This window comes from Babylonia areolata, chromosome 35 (genome assembly GCF_041734735.1).
Source record: "Babylonia areolata isolate BAREFJ2019XMU chromosome 35, ASM4173473v1, whole genome shotgun sequence".
Classification (NCBI taxonomy): domain Eukaryota; kingdom Metazoa; phylum Mollusca; class Gastropoda; order Neogastropoda; family Buccinidae; genus Babylonia; species Babylonia areolata.
In genome coordinates, this window is record NC_134910.1 from 20,126,795 (window position 1) to 20,139,294 (window position 12,500).

Here is a 12,500-nt window from a genome sequence, read left to right on the forward strand (position 1 = left end):
GAACACAACACAACCCCAACGTTCCACACCACCACACACATACACGAACACACACACGCACAGACACATACACACGCAGGCGCGCGCGCGCACGCACACACACACACACACACACACACACACACACACACACACACACACAAAGTTGAACATTATCCCCATCTGTAAGCAAACAACACAAAATCACCAACACACACACACACACACACACACACACACGTGTGGGAGGAAGAAGAGGGTGTGGATTACCAGAAATTGATGCCCAACAGGAAGAGAGGCAGACAGTTGAACAATAACCTCTCTCTCTCTCTCTCTCTCTAAAACGGAAAAGCTGCGGGCCCCGATGGCATAATAGGGGAGGTTTTCAAACACACGGCTCTCGTTGTACTGCCATTTCTGGTTATTCCTTTCAACAAACTGTTCACTTCAGGTATATATCCACCCCAGTGGACAGAAGCTGGTAGTCAGCCACTTCACAAGAAAGGTGATAAGAACTCTCCCGACAATTATAGGGGTATACCCCTGTTGAATGTTTGCAGTGAACTTTATAGCCACATTTTAAACCAACGACTTAGTAAGTGGATTGAGGAGAACAGTGTTATAAATGAAAGTGAGGCAGGTTTTAGGAAGAAATACAGTACAATCGACCATGTCTTTACTCTGTTTGCATTGGTTCAAAAACAACTGTCTTATCATAAGAAATTGTATGTCGCATTCATAGATTTTAGAAAGCATTTGATTCAGTTGTGCGAATAAATTTGTGGAATGTCCTTAAAAAAAGAGGTATACACGGAAGAATGTATAAGGCAATAACTAGTATGTATCATGTTGTGAAAGCCAGAGTTAGAGCAGGCGGTGAATTAAGTAATGCTTTCATGTGTCCCACAGGCCTTAAACAAGATGAAGTGTGCAGTCCTGTCTTATTTTCGTTATTTATCAACGAACTAGCATCTGAAATAATTAACAAAGGAAAGTATTATAATACTCGGTCTTTGTTTAATATGACATTGCTTTTTGCAAGTGAAAACAAATCATTGGTCATGCGCTATGCTGTATTCCTAGACAAAGCTTTGAAAGTACGTTGCTTATAGTGTTATGTTTGTGTTGTACCTCTGCATTTACTTGTAACCACCCCTGTTGACGTGAGCCAGTGGCCTTTTCATTAAAACAGTTAAGTGTTCAGTGTTCTCTCTCTCTCTCTCTTTCTCTCTCTCTCTCTCTCTGTCTCCTCGTCCCTCTCCTCGTCCTCCTCCTCGTCCTCCTCCTCCTCCTTCTTCTTCAGTCAGCATGAATGAGTAAATAGAATCCTGCCTTGTGAATGACGACTCTTCAGCACGCAATGGCGTCAATTTCGGATTGTGGCCATCAGTTTAGTTCAACAGCGGAGCGGCTCTGATTGGCTGAAACAATGGACCAGTGGGCGTCGTGCACCGCCTCAACCCTCCCTCCCCTCTCCCTCGGGTCTTGTGGTCACGTGAAGCGTTTTAGTTATCGTCGTTTACTTCCTGTGTGTGTGTGTGTGTGTGTGTGTGTGTGTGTGTGTGTCTCACTTGGTTTTATCTGTAACTGAAGATAGGTGACGTGTAAGTATCAATGATGGTAATAATAATAATAATACTAATGATATTAATAATAATGAAAATGATGAAGTTGATAATAATAATGATAATAATAATAATAATAATAATAATAATGATGATGATGATGATGATGATAATAATAGTATTAACAACAACAACAACAATAAGAAGAAGAAGAAGAATGATGATGATTATGAAAATGATAATGATAACAATGATGATGATGGTGATGATGATGATAATGATGACGACGATGATGATAATGTAACCACAATAACAACAACAACAATTATGACCCCAACCCAGACGCAAAAATTCAAATTTCACACCGAAAAATTCGTTACGAAATGAAAGCAGCAAAATTCAGTCAAGTATGTAAAAACACGCTCTCTCGCTCTCTCTCTCTCTCTCTCTCTCTCTCTCTCTCTCTCTCTCTCTCTCTCTCTCTCTCTCTGTGTGTGTGTGTGTGTGTGTGTGTGTGTGTGTGCCCAGCAGACAAAACAGCTCCACCTTCACACAGGATAATCACGCTGTGACGAGAGAGCGCGATACAGTGCAATACAAATTAATCAAAGGGAGAAACATCCACGGTGAGACAGCGTGTGATCAGAAACCTCTCTCTCTCTCTCTCTCTCTCTCTCTCTCTCTCTCTCTCTCTCTCTCTCTCATACACACACACACACACACACACACGGGCGCACGCACACACGCATGCACACTCACACACACACGCACGCACGCACGCACACACACACACACACGCGCGCGCGCGCACTCACGCACGCACACAGTGAGTGAGAGAGAAAAAGAGAGAAAGAATTCTTAACATTTGATACAATGAAAATTTTCCGGAAAAAAAAAGTTTTTAAAAAGTAAAGCTATATTTCTTGGTGGTGAAGAAGCAAAACACACACACACACACACACACACACACACACACACACGCGCGCGCGCGCGCGCGCGCACATGCACACACACACACACACACACACACACACACACACACACACACACACACACACACACACACACGGCCTCCTCCACACGGGAACAGCCTATCTGATAGAATACACAAAAGTAATTATCCTGCCTGAGAAGAAGAAATTTCCGTAAAGATTATTTTTCTATGATAAAATGTTTCGTCAAAAAAGCAATTTCCAATATTCCATTAAGATTATTTTTCTATGATAAAAGGTTTCGTCACAAAAGTAATTACCCTGACTGAGAAGAATTTATTTCCGTGAAGATTATTTTTCAATGATAAAAATTTTCGTCACAAAAGTAATTACCCTGACTGAGAAGAATTTATTTGCGTAAAGATTGTTATTTTATTATTTTAAAAAAGGTTTCACCATAAAAGTAATAACAATGTCTGTGAAGAAATTATTTCAGAAATGATTATTTTTCTGCTACAAATGGTTTCATTATAAAAGTGATTACTCTGACTGAGAAGAGATTATTTGCGTAAAGATTATTTTTCTATAATAAGAAAAGTTTCATCAGAATAGTAATTAAAATCACCGTGAAGAAATTATTTCAAAAAATATTATTTTTCTACGACAATTTTTTTTTCGAAATAAAAGAGATCACCCAGACTAGGAAGAAATTGTTTCCGTAAAGATTATTTTTCGATGACAAAAGATTTCATAAAGCAGTTACCCTTACTGGGAAGAAATTATTTCAGAAATGATTAATTTTCTTTGATAAAACGTTTCATCACAAAAGAAATTACCCTGACTGAGAGGGAATTACTTCCATAAATATTTTTATTTCTATAATAATAAAAAAAAGGTTCAAAACTTCGGAATTAGACGAATTAAAATATTTGTTTGTTTGTGATATCCGCATTTCTTCACTTGTACTTTTCCGTTTGTAAATTGGTTCAAGACATCGTAAAATATCATCTCCACTCTTTTGGTATGCTTTCTTACGTCATTCGAGAGGGGGAAGAAATGTAGAGTAATGATATATGAAACAATGTTATTTAAACCAGATTATAACTTTTTCTGTCTTCGGAACGAAACAAAATGGAAACAACACGCGGGAAGAAATGTGGATACTAGGGGAATTGTGGACACGCTTTCGTCGGGATTCCCAGGTTATTTTTAGCGAGAAGGCGTGTGCGCATGCGCGTCTCCATTGCCGGTTTTTCTTGGTCACCGAAATGTGGAAATCACCTGATGATGTGATCGAACAGACTGACGGCTGCCATTGGGCGCTCGTCGTTCGGTTCCTGTGTCATTCAATCAGATTTCAGGCACGCACACACACACACACACACACACACTCAGACAGACATTTCACGTGTATGACCGTTCCGTTTATTTACCCCCACCATGTAGGCAGCCATACTCCGTTCTCGGGGGGGGTGTATACTGGGTATGTTCTTGTTTCCATAAGCCATCAAACGCTGACATGGCTTTCAGGATCTTTAACGTGCGTATTTGATCATAGGCGTGCATATGCACACGAAAGGGGTTCAGGCACCAGCAGGTCTGCACCCTTTACCCATCAGAAGAAGAAGAAAAAGAAGAAGATGTCTGATCTCCATATAAACTCAACGCGCCTAGAGAGCCTAACTTTAGGTTTTGTGTAAATCATGAACATACATTCAGAAAAACAAAAAGAAAAAAAAACTACGGCACACCACCTCACACCACATCAAACAGGAAGGAGAAGGCTGTGACGTCATCAGGCAGGAGGAGGAGGAGGGGGCGCGGGGGAGTGGGGGTGAGGGGGGGGAAGAGCGCGCGTGCTGTGATGATGACGGTCATTTCCGGTGGATCCACCCCCATAAAAACGAACCATCAACACGAACAGGGAGCCGTTGGTGTAACATGGGTGTTTCCAGTCATCTTATCTTTCGTGTGACGGAGAAAGAAATAAGGGCGGGTGTGGGGGAGGGAGACGTGGGGGGTTGGGGGGGGGGCTGTGGGGTTGGATGGGGTGGGGGGGGGGGATAGAGAAGAGATTTGATTTGCTGTTGTGGTGTTATGGGATATAGGAAGGGCCTTCTGGCCGTTAATCATTCCCTTTGTCACTGGAGGGTGGAGGGGATGGGGGTTGGAGTATGTGTGTGTGGGGGGGGGGGGGGCTTAGGGGGGAGGGGAGGGGAGGGGTTGGCTGGGGGAGAGCAAGCGAGATAAACCGCACATTCATTCTATGTTGTGCAGCCACTAAACGTCATTGTGTTTGTATGGAGGGGGTGCGTTGTATCACAAAACAGGAAAGAAACAAACAAACAAAAAGAAAATAGACATCAGTATGCAGAAAAGAAGAGGAAGAACAAGTATGCAGAAAAGGAAGAATAAGATAAGAATGCAGAAAATAAGAGGAAGAATAAATATGCAGACTATAAGAGGAAGAATAGAATAAGTATATAGACAAGAAGAGGAAGAATAGAATAAGTATATAGACAAGAAGAGGAAGAATAGAATAAGTATGCAGAAAAGAAGAGGAAGAATAGAATAAGTATGCAAACAAGAAGAGGAAGAATGAAATAAGTATGCAGACAAGAAGAGGAAGAATAGAATAAGTATGCAGACAAGAAGAGGAAGAATGAAATAAGTATGCAGACAAGGAGAGGAAGAATAGAATAAGTATGCAAACAAGAAGAGGAAGAATAAGTATGCAGACTAGAAGAGGAAGAATTAAATAAGTATGCAGACAAGAAGAGGAAGAATAGAATAAGTATGCAGACAAAGAGAGGAAGAATAAGTATGCAGACTAGAAGAGGAAGAATAGAACAAGTATGCAGACTAAAAGAGGAAGAATAAGTATGCAGACAGGAAGAGGAAATCTGTTGTAAAAAAAAAAAATGTATACATGTAGACAGAGAAACATAGGGATGGGCGTGGGGTGGGTGCTTCAAGGAGTGATCTCCTCTTCTCACAAAGGAAAACAAAAAACGCTCTGAACAGCTCTTTTTTTTCTGTGAACGAAAAAAGAACAACATTTGTTTGGACAGAAAAGCAGCACACTACAATGGATTTGTTTTTGGTTTTTGTTTTGGTTTGGTTTGTTCTTCTTGTTGTGTTTTTTTCAAGATAAGTTAACAGTCACATAGCGCACGAACAAACACATTTCACGTTATTGCCTAGTGATGGCCTAGAGGTAACGCGTCCGCGTAGGAAGCGAGAGAATCTGAGCGCGCTGGTTCGAATCACGGCTCAGCCGCCGATATTTTCTCCACTGGACCTTGAGCGGTTGGCTGGACGCTAGTCATTCGGATGAGACGATAAACCGAGGTCCCGTGTGCAGCATGCTCTTAGCGCACGTAAAAGAACCCACGGCAACAAAAGGGGTGTTCCTGGCAAAATTCTGTAGAAAAATCCACTTCGATAGGAAAAAAACAACAACATAAAACTGCACGCAGGACAAAATGCAAAAAAAAAAACTGGGTGGCGCTGTAGTATAGCGACGCGCTCTCCCTGGAGAGAGCAGCTCAAATTTCACACAGAGAAATTTGTTGTGATAAAAAGAAATACAAATACAATATTCAGACATCTCCACTATGAGTTTTAAATGAGCCAGAGAGAGTCCACAAAATGCGTGCACGGACATTTGGAGAAAATTGTTTTTCCCGATGAAATAGCCAGTTTTCATCCCTGAAGCTAAAGGTTTATACAACAGAAACAGTAATGAGATTTTTTTCTGTAAATTTACGGAAATCAGTAAATCTGAGAGCCAGGGGTCGATCCTGAGATTCGTGAAAATCCGTTGAGAAAATTAAAAGGTTTATATTTGTGTGATATGTTCGTTTTAAGTTTATCGCACTCGCGCGTCGATCCGTATTTCCAAACGGTTTTGATTCCCAGTTTGTTCAAAATGCGGCGAACTGTGTGCTTGAGAGCACCTGTTTCGAAACACCATCCAACGACGACAATTTTCTGCACATTGCGCCCATGGATCTGCATCTGAATGGAAAAGCTCTGCAGTCCGTATTCTCAATGTATAGACCCTGTGGTAATCCCTCTCCACCACCCGCCCTTTATTTCTTTCTCGGAACAGGAACAAATGAGAGGGATATCCAATCACTAACGCCCCCCCCCTCTCCCCCGTCCCCTACCCCCCGTCCCCCGACCCCCCTTCTCGTGTTAACGGTTCATGAATTTTATGGGGGAAGGTTCAACCAGAAATGACCGGCATCACAGCAAGTGCGCTGTCCTGCAGATTTCTCCTCTCCTCTGACGTCACTCCTCCTTCTGACGTCACTTATTCCCGCTGATGTCACTCATCTCCTGACGTCACTCCTTCCCTCTGACGTCACTGCTCCCACTCCTTACCCGTCTCTACCATGGAAGAAGATATCAGCCCTTCTTGTTCAGTGGACACATTACAACCCACGTGGCTCTTCGAGACTTTAAAACTAAATTTACGATGATTAGCAAGAGACAGAAACGTCCTAAAAAAAAAAAACACCCTGTAATTTACCAGTTCCTCCATGTCGCTAACGCAAAAGTAAATGGACGCTGTCAATCACGAAGAAGAGCGAAGGCCTGGTGGATTCCCCCGTCCACCTTGGAAGCGAAAGAATCTTGAGCGTAGGGGATCGAATCACACACAGACACACTTGCCAGAATTTCATCCCCCGTTCCACTTGACCTTCAGTGGTGGTCTGGACGACAGTCACTCATATGAGACAGAATAAACCGAGGACCTGTGTGCAGCGTGCATGGAATAAACACACGAAAAAGAGCCCACGACACCAAGAGAGGTGGCCTGTCTGTCTGTCTCTCTGTCTCTGTCTCTCTCTCTCTCACACACACACACACACACACACACACACACACACACACACACACGCACACACACACAAACCAAAACCAAAAAAAAAAACCCCAAAAACTCTCTCTCTCTCTCTCTCTCTCACACACACACACACACACACACACACACACACACACACACACACACACACACAAACACACACATACACACACACACTAACACACACACCCACACCCACCTACACACACGCGCGCGCGCGCGCGTCCCATTACCCCCCATTTCTTTTCACCACACATCGTCGAAAAAAAAAATCCCTGTACTTCATTATCTTCCTCTCCCCCCCGCTCCCCCCAGCACCCCCCCTCTCCCCCCTCACCTCCCTCATCCCCCCCCCAACCATCACCCCCTCTCCCCTCTCTCTCTGTCTCCGCACCAGGAGAATAGGGTGGTCACTGCGGGGTGGTTTAAGTAATGACCTGTGACGTGCCCAGCGGCATGAGGGACAGAGTGGTCAGTGTGTTAGTGGACAGTGCACACCACCTGTGAGGTCCGTGCTGATTGCTGTCCTGCTTGCTGGACGTTTCACACGTCGTGCTGTGTCCACACTGCTGGTGGTCAGGGGAGTGTGTGTGTGTGTGTGTGTGTGTGTGTGTGTGTGTGTGAGAGAGAGAGAGGGGGGAGACTTGACTTGACTTGACTTGACTTCATTTATTGTCAAAAAATCCCGAAGGATTAATAGACACAACAAAGAACAAAGGGAACAAAGAAATAAACGGTCATCTAATACGCATGCACTGAAATAAATAGTTGGCGAGTGTTTTTTGACAGTCATCGCAGGTGAATAAATCACTTGGTTTTAGGATATTGCTTTGTATTTTTCTAGAGATCACATTTGATTGATGATCATTCTGCTGTATAGTTGTGATTAGATGGTTTCGCAAATTATGAAATAAGATACACGTATCTAAGAAATGTAATTCATCTTCAACAACTTCACATATAGCACATAACCTCTCTTCTCTGGGAATGTTTGCATATCTTCCTCGATCGATGTTTAAATAATGTGCGCTTATTCTGAGTTGACAAAGAGCTTGTTTGTGAGCAGGATCGATTTTATCAGTTAGATAATTCTCAATTTGATAATCGTTTCTTTTAATTTTGTTGTAGAAGTCTATGTGTGTGTGTGTTTCTGGTTGCTGTTGTTGTTGTTGTTTTTCTCCGTTGGAGGAACGTGGTAGAGTGGTTAAGATACCCGTCTGCCAACACAGAGTCCGACGCTTTCCTAATCACCATGGTGACTGAAGGATTGTATCTTGTCCTGTATTGCCTTGTCTTGTCTTGTATTGTCTTGAATTGTCTTGTGTGTGTGTGGTGTGGGAGGAAGGTGGCAGAATGGTTAAGATGCTCCGCTGCCAAGACAGAGAGTCCGTGAGGGTGTGGGTTCGAATCCCGCTCTCACCCTTTCTCCCAAGTTTGACTGGAAAATCGATACTGAGCATGTGGTCATTCGGATGAGTCGATAAACCGAGATCCCGTTTGCGTGTGTGTTTGTGTGTGAGTGTGAGTGTCTGTGTGTGTGTGTGTGTTTGTGTGTGTGTGTGAGTGTGTGTTTGTGTGTGTGTGTGTGTGTGTGTGTGTGTGTGTGTGTTTGTGTGTGTGTGTGAGTGTGTGTGTGTGTGTGTGTGTGTGTATGTGCGTACGTGTATGTCTACATGGGTGTGGGTGGGTGGGTGCGCGCGCGCGCGCGCGCGGTGTGTTGACGTGTGTGTGTGAGAGAGAGAGAGAGAGAGAGAGAGAGTGGGTGGGGGAGGGAGGTGTGAGTAAGTGAATGAGTGTTTTGGGGGTTGTTGGGTTTATTTTGTTGTTGTTGGCTTGGAACGAATCAAATGGATGATTTGTACGGTGTGTGTGTGTGTGGGGGGGAGATGGGGGGAGGTAAGGGGGGTGCTTTTATTTGCTTTTTTTGTTTTTTGTTTTTTTAGCGGGAGGCATGAAAAAAAAAATCTTTCACATTAACTCCACCATATATGGATATGTGCTGGTTGGTGAAATGTAGTGGCTACACAACGCAGAATGAAATATGAATTTATATCTTCCCACCCTCCTTCCACACCCACACCCTCACCCACACACCCACACACTCCACCCCACCCTCCCCTCCTTCTTCCCACCACCCCCCTCAGTGACAAAGGGACTGATTATGAATGGCCAGAAGGACCACACCTACCTTATATATCCCATAACACCACGACAGCAAATCTCTCCCTCTCTCTCTCTCTCCCCCCCCCCCACCCCATTCTCCCTACCCCCCCCCTCCCTCTCCCCCGCCCCCTCCCTCTTCCCCACCCCATCCCCGCGTTTATTTCTTTCTCCGTGACACGAAAAATGGCGGGAACATCCCGTTACCAACGGCCCCCATCCGTGCTAACGGTACATTATTATGGAGGGTGGATCGAACCGGAAATGACCCTCATCACACAGCACGTGCGCTGTCCTGCTCTGTCCTTGTTCTTCCTCCTCCTTCCTCCTCCTGGTCCTCCTCCTCATCTTCCTCCTCTTCCTCTCCCCCTGTACCTCCCCCTCATCATCTTGCTGCTCCTTCTGCTGCTTCACCTCTCCCTTCCTCCTCTTCACACTTCTCCTCTTCCTCCACCTTCTCACCGTCCTCCTCCCTCCTCGTTCTCCTTCTCCTCCCCTCTTCCTCTTCCTCCTCTCCTGCCCCTCTTCCTCTTCTTCCTTTTCCGCCTCCTCTTCCTCCTCCTCCTCCCCTCCTGCTCCACCTCCTCCTCCACCTTCTTCCTCTCCTCCTCCTTCTGCCTCCTCCTCCTCCCCTCCTCCTTCCTCTTTTCTTCCTCCTCCTCCTCCTCCCTCCTTCTCCTCCCCCTCCACGTTCTCCCTCTCCTCCTCCTTCTCTCCCCTCTCCTTCTCCACCTCCCTCCTCCTTCCCCTTTTCTTCCTCCTCCTCCTGCTCCTCCTCCTCCTCCCTCCTTCTCCTCCCCCTCCACGTTCTCCCTCTCCTCCTCCTTCTCTCCCCTCTCCTTCTCCACCTCCCTCCTCCTTCCCCTTTTCTTCCTCCTCTTCCCCCTCCTCCTCCACCTTCTCCTCCTCCCCTCCTCCTTCCTCTTTTCTTCTTCCTCCTCCTCCTCCCCCCTCCTCCTCCTCCTCCACCTTCCTCCTTCCTCTCTGTCTTTCCCTGCAAGAAGATATCGGCCTTCTTGTTGAGCGGACACGTCAGAAGCACATGGCTGTCCACCCCCTTTAAAACTCAATCTATGATGATTACCACGACACAGAAAATGCCCGAGACTCCCCCCCCCCTCCCCAACCCCCGTAATTTACCAGTTCTGTAAAATTGCTAACGGAAATAAAGAAACTTAGAAAGAGAGAAGTCTGTCCATCGTGAAGTCCTGGGAATGATGAATGAAAAGCGTGCTGTTATTGTGGTCAAAATACTTAGAAAATACTTTAAAAAGTTACCAGTCATGAAAAAAATAGCGATAGTAGTAGTAGTGGTAGTAGTAGTAGTAGTAGTAGTAGTAGTAGTAGTAATGATAACAATGATAATAATAATAACAATGAAAATTATAATAATAACAATATCAACAGCAATTATGTTTTGTTATAATCCGTTCATACTTTCTCGAGATGTCCACACTGTTACATTTATTTTGTTTGGAGGGATAGGGAATTTGTGTGGCTGGGTTAGGAGCTATATATTTGTATCTGCATTTGCATTTGACGGTTAGCTTTGGTGAGTTCTTAACGGTATATCTTTGGTGAGTTCTTAACGGTACAGCTTTGGTGAGTTCTTAACGGATAGTTTTGGTGAGTTCTTAACGGTTAGCTTTGGTGAGTTGTTGACGGTTAGCTTTGGTGGTGAGTTCTCAACGGTTAGCTTTGGTGAGTTGTTGACGGTTAGCTTTGGTGGTGAGTTCTCAACGGTTAGCTTTGGTGAGTTCTTAACAATGAGCTTTGGTGAGTTCTTAACAATGAGCTTTGGTGAGTTCTTAACGGTTTGCTTTGGTGAGTTCTTAACGTTCAGCTTTGGTGGTGAGTTCTTGACGGTTAGCTTTGGTGAGTTCTCAACGATTAGCTTTGGTGAGTTCTTAACGGTTAGATTTGGTGAGTTCTTAACGGTACAGCTTTGGTGTGTTCTTGAATTGTATCCAGCAACCTCGCCAACAAAATATCCGGAAAAATCCGTCAGTCGTTTTGTTGCGTGATCCCGCTTGCAGACAGACAGACAGACAGAGAGACAGACAGACAGACAGACAGACAGACAAACGAAAAGCCCTCGGCAGTCTGCTGTTGGCCATGCGATGAATAATAACCGGAAGTGTTCAGCGCTGAAGGCGGCAAATAGCACTGATTGGCTGAGAGCTGCGATCGGGTCTTGGAAGGTGTCTTAGTATTGCGTTGGCCGCCAAAACAAAACAAAACAAAAAACAAACAAAAACAAAAAAGCATTCATAAATTTCTGTTGGCTATGGTTCGCACCAGTTTGACTCGGGTTGTACGTGACGCTACAAAGAATCCACGTGAAGTGCAAAGATATTATTCTTGACAGGGGTAACAATGATGGATTTGTGTGTGCGTGTGCGTGTGTGTGTGTGTGTGTGCGTGTGTGTGTGTGCGTGCGTGTGCGTGTGATTGTGTGTGTGTGTGTGTGTGTATGAAAGAGAGAGAGGGTGAGAGAGAGAAAGAGAGAGAGAGAGAGAGAGTAACAGAGACACGGATACAGATAATTGATAAAGGTTTTAAGACCACTGACCTTCTTGAAGGGGTGTATAAGACTTGATCAAATAAACAAAAAAACAACAGCTAATACGCGGTTCGGTCATGTTATTAAGAAACATACTTCGTTCAATAAGGGGAGACAGAGAGAGAGAGAGGGGGGGAGGGAGAGAGAGGGGTGGGGGAGAAAGAGAGAGGGAGAGAGAGAGAGGTGAGGCATTGCCAAAGAGAGACTCAAAGAGATATACAAAGAGAAAGAATTAGGGATATAAAGAGAGAGAGGGGGGAGAAGCATTGCCAAAGAGAGACCCAAAGAGATATACAGAGAAAGAAATAGGAAGAGAGAGAGAGAGGAGGGGGAGGCAGAGGAGGACAGAGACTGAGAGAGGGAGAGACAGACAGAGAAAAATACGTTGTGCAGGGTACGAAAGGGTGCAGCACTTATGGTGACAGACT

The 12,500-nt window shown here is 44.6% G+C and overlaps 1 protein-coding gene across 1 annotated transcript in view; it reads left to right on the forward strand.

Annotated features, from left to right (window-relative positions):
* Positions 1-9,695: 9,695 nt before the first annotated feature.
* LOC143278004 (transforming growth factor-beta-induced protein ig-h3-like) overlaps positions 9,696-12,500 on the forward strand; it is a 62,843-nt gene continuing 60,038 nt past the window's right edge. The window contains exon 1 of the mRNA XM_076583016.1: positions 9,696-9,740. Within this exon, the coding sequence (XP_076439131.1) occupies positions 9,696-9,740 (45 nt within the window). The remainder of the gene's footprint in view (positions 9,741-12,500) is intronic.